Source organism: Anopheles cruzii, chromosome 3 (genome assembly GCF_943734635.1).
Source record: "Anopheles cruzii chromosome 3, idAnoCruzAS_RS32_06, whole genome shotgun sequence".
Classification (NCBI taxonomy): domain Eukaryota; kingdom Metazoa; phylum Arthropoda; class Insecta; order Diptera; family Culicidae; genus Anopheles; species Anopheles cruzii.
Genome location: NC_069145.1, coordinates 74,741,217 through 74,745,644, shown reverse-complemented (window position 1 = coordinate 74,745,644; position 4,428 = coordinate 74,741,217). Strand labels below are relative to the sequence as shown.

General features: G+C 51.8%; 2 protein-coding genes across 2 annotated transcripts in view; one reads left to right on the top strand and one right to left on the bottom strand.

Moving 5' to 3' along the window:
* Positions 1-167: 167 nt before the first annotated feature.
* Positions 168-984, top strand: LOC128270983 (uncharacterized). The gene is made up of 2 exons (XM_053008413.1): positions 168-648; positions 792-984. Exons 1-2 carry the CDS (start codon positions 168-170, stop codon positions 878-880), a joined length of 570 nt encoding a protein of 189 aa, XP_052864373.1. The 3' UTR covers positions 881-984.
* A 1,022-nt stretch (positions 985-2,006) lies between these two features.
* Positions 2,007-4,428, bottom strand: part of LOC128270982 (uncharacterized) — a 13,445-nt gene continuing 11,023 nt past the window's right edge. The window contains exons 7-11 of the mRNA XM_053008412.1: positions 3,909-4,229; positions 3,685-3,832; positions 3,410-3,618; positions 2,506-2,689; positions 2,007-2,274 (exon numbers count right to left, since the gene is read on the bottom strand). Of these exons, the coding sequence (XP_052864372.1) occupies positions 2,007-2,274; positions 2,506-2,689; positions 3,410-3,618; positions 3,685-3,832; positions 3,909-4,229 (1,130 nt within the window). The remainder of the gene's footprint in view (positions 2,275-2,505; positions 2,690-3,409; positions 3,619-3,684; positions 3,833-3,908; positions 4,230-4,428) is intronic.

The following is a 4,428-nucleotide window of genomic DNA, read 5'->3' as shown; positions in this document are numbered from 1 at the left end:
TATACAAACCTTGGCAACGAATGTATCTACGTAAACATTGAGGTAAACAAACATTTAGCAGCAGTTTGAATTCCGTGGAATAATTTGTTAATCTTTTCTGTTACTCGTTTTCTGTTACTCGTTTTCTGTTAATTAGAGTAGTTCTTGCGATTTACAACCCTCCGACCATGGCCACGCCTCATCGCAGCAAGGGGGAGGATGAAATTGATAAAGCCATCAACGATTGGGGCTACGTAATGAGCGCAGAGAATTATGTGAGTTCGCCTCAAAGAAAGCTGCCGTTGAGTGAAACCAGGCGCATCGTTTGCGGACGTGGCAGAGGAGTTGTTGCGCCACCACCGGAAAATAGTGCGCTGGAAAAAGTGCGCCTTGCGGCCCACATCAACCGCCTCGATGCAAGTTCGGCGAGCCGCCTGAGGACCACGGATGAAACGCTGGCCCAATCCAATCCAGCGACGGAGATAACGGCCACACTGCGCTCGTTAGGAATTCGTAGCGAAGACTACGAGCTGACCGGCCGCACCACACGCCGATCGCTGTTGGACAACAATCGTGACATCCACTTCGATGGAAACATTCCGGTCATTCTGAACGGAGATCTGTTCCACGCACCTTCCGGATCTCCGTTCCGCGAACACGAGAGCAATGGTGAGTGTCACTCACGTGCCGAGTTTGATCCCGAGATTCCGCTAAGCGTTCAGTTTCCTACGATCGATGAATTCTTTATCAATAACCCTTTCCGCACCGAACACCAATTGCTCTACCCCGAATCGACCGTTCCCTCGGCCAAGGCGAAGAAGTCACCCCCGAAGTCATCGAGCAAAAAGAAGCCAAAATGGCGAAAAATGACCGTAGAGGAGACAATGCCGCCATCCGGTAGCCACGTGACTTCTGGTTTTCCAGCGGGCTTCCATGAAACAGGTCGGAAGGTGTTCGGTCCGGATGGCACAAAAAAGCTCCTGTAGTCGCTGGGGCAATACATTGTACAGCAAGCTTTAGTAATATATGCAAAAGAGACTTTTATCAAATGCAATAAGCAAATAAACCGTTTTATGATGATGTTTTTACACAAAACTCCTACGAATTTGTTTTATTTGCAACGGAGTAATTGGGCACATTATTAGGTTTTCAGCTACAATAAATTAATCTTCGATGCACATTCCTTTCTGGCCATAAAACCGAGCATACTGAATATTTCTCGCCTCTACCATTTGGCCAAAACCGGTTTGCTCTGGATTCGCGCTTATTATCGAAGTTTGCAGAATTGCCACGGGCTGTCTCGGCACTTTTCGTCCCTATCGAAACGAAGCCTACACAGCCGTTAAATAAATAACCAAACTAGCCACGTTTTCTGCTTCGGATGGGTTCTTCGCTCGCATCGCTGGTAATAAAAGAAAAATGAAGCAAATCCGTGCTGTTTGAACTGTCGGCTAATTTATTAACTTTATAGTAGAGAGTAACGCTGCACCCAAACGTTACAATAAATATTAATTAAGATAGTAAAACACACACACGAGTCGAGCGCACCGGAAGCGGTCAAATCGCAACGGTTACCATTTTTTGTCACCTGCTTTCTTTATCACAGTCACAGTCCGGAACTGGAACCGGAAACCAACCGCGGATCGCGGAGTCGATCTCCGCATCGCCGCCCGGTGTGTAAAGAAAGTGGTAAGTTTCGATTGATCGTACATTTTTTGTTTGTCTCTCTCTCTCTCGCTGCATAAAATGCCTACAAGTGGCGAAGGTGAAAAGGCGACGATATGCCAAACATTTCAATCTCCTAAATCCTAAACGGCAGTTAAAGAGACAACCCGCGGTGTCTGTGGTGAGTTCACTTCACTCTCTCGCCGTGTGCCGGTACTGTACTACCTTAGGCGTAACGTTAATTCTATCCATCGTCCTATCATCATTAATCATCATCATCATCATCATCATCGTCACTATCGCTTAGCACCTTGCGGCGCCGGCGTTGGGGCCATGTTGGGGTTCCCATTCGGTTGAGTATGCTAGCACTGTTCCTTTTTGCAGTCGACCACGTTATTGCTGATCTCGGTGGCATTCGGGGGCCCGCTCTCGTACAGGTAGGTCACGGGCCAGAGTTGGGCCGGTGCCGTCACGCCATCGTCCAGGTGCTTCAGTCCTCCCGGCTGCGGAGGTGGTTGATAGACTTCACCCTTTTTATTCTTGTCTTGATAACGCGAATCGTGCTGTTTCTTGGGAAAGTACTTATCGCTGCACTTGCGCCACTGATCTGGGGCATCACCCACGAAGCACCTGCAAAGCGTAAATGGGGGGGACCATCAGTAGTCAGTAATTGGGGGCCGGGTACACTATGCGACAAGGGACAACGCGATAAGTATTACGACAAGTTTTTGGTTTAAGTTTTACACACAAACAGAACAGAGACACAAACTCTAAACAAAGGCTAACTCTAACCGACATAAAGGACTACGCGCAACACGCAGGTGGGGACCGGAGAGAGGGCACACTTCGCGCTTCGCTTACCATGGATACTCGAACCCTCGCGAGTAGCCGCAAGGGTGGTCGGCCTTACAGCAATAATCCCATGAACCAACCTCACCACCCTCTAGCTCGCAGGAGTAAAACCCTGTGATCTTGTTTCGCTCGCATTTGGTACCGTAGCGGCAGGGTTTGCCCGTGACGGTATACTGACGCCAACTTCCATCACCTTGAGAACGTCCGATGATACCAACAATGATAACAAATAGAGTCAGTGTGTATTACATTACGCAGACACTGCGGCCGGGCACAGATATGTGGAGTGTCTGTGTGTGTTTGTATGTGTGCGTGTGTGGGCTGGCTGTATGTGTGCGCTGGGGTGGTGTGAACTGTGAACTGTGAGGTTCACCTACAGCAGAGTACACCCTCAGGATGAGGCGGTGGCGACGAGGTGTAAGTTACGAATGGAACGAGCGATCGTGGTGAGTAAGGCACGGCATGAAAACGAAGCATATGAGGAACTCCTGTTAGGACCCGCGAGGACCGGTATGCGCTCCTCCGGCTACGATGGGTGGCTCGGTAGTGTGCATGTGCGTGATCTCTGATCGGATGATGATGATGATGAAGATGACTTATGTTTCGCGAGAAGCGGCGGATGATTTTCGGAGTGGCGGCCGATGCCGATCGAACGCTTGACGCTGACGGTCGGCGGTTGGTGGCGGCGCGGCTCCTTCGGTGCCATTCTGGGTCGCAAGCAAAATAATGAAGTTGGACTGGGTAGAGTTAGTGATGGTGCTAGCGGAGCGATTGGCAGTGATGGGGGTGATTGGCGTGTTGTTGCTGTTTTGGTTTTGGCCCGTGTTGCTGTTGTTGCGGTTGTTGCTAGTATCAGTGCCGTTGGTGGTGATGGTGGTGGAGGCACTGGTGCGACTGGTGCGGCTGCCATTACCCGGTTCGCGGAAGATATCGACCCGGCGGTCGTGGTTCGTCCGGGTGCCACCGCTAATGGTGGTGATCTTATCGCGGCACGTGTAGTCGAACGGGTTCCACGCGAACAGCCAAAAGTCACGGTCGGTCGTGTGCGCGTAGTGCACGCCCAGCTTCAGCTCGCTCTGGTCCAGATCCGACATCTCGCAGTTGTACGTCGACGCTTGGGAGCTGCCGAAAGAAAACGAAAACGCTAGAAAACGCATCCCGTTAGGCGCCCAAATTGTCGTCACTCACCCAAAGCTAAACGAAAGACACTTGAAGTGGGTCGCCTCTCGCAGCCGGATACACTCGTTTTTGCAGTCGAGCTCCGTGTTCACCGACGTGACCTTCTTGATCGCCGATGAAAGCAGCTTCGCCGGCGATCCGTAACCCAGATAGCAAACTGTCATCAGAAACACATAAACAACAGTGAGATGAGATGAGATGATTATGAATCGGGGACCACCACCACTACATACACTTCTTGTTGTGCTTGTCGTCGACGATCGGCTGAATCTCGCAGCCCTGCCCGTAGCTGGCCCGCTCGAACACGTCGAAGCTCTCGTCCGGCACCAGGTGCCGGTCCTTGTCCATATCGCGCACCGGCCAGTCCGACAGCTGGCAGTTGTCGATCACGGCGTTGATCGCGTTCGGCCCGAAGCTGTACGTGAACGCGCGGCACGTGAACTTGGACGCCTTGATGCACTCCAGCTCACACTCGCCGATCGAGCGCACCGTCAGCGAGTCGCGGACGATCGACTTGAAGAACCGCGCCGAATCGATCACCCGAATGAAGCACTCTGCAGAGGTCGGGATACAGTTAGAAGTAGGGTAGACCCGAGCCTCGCCCTCAACTTACGTGCGTTGTAGTCCCGCCGCGGGTGGCTCGGTTCCGGGTGGCACGTTTTCGCGTCATCGCTCATCGAGTAAATGTCGTAGTCACGGTCCGGCTCCAGATCGGCGTAGAAGTCGAGCAGATTGAACGGCCGATCGCACAGG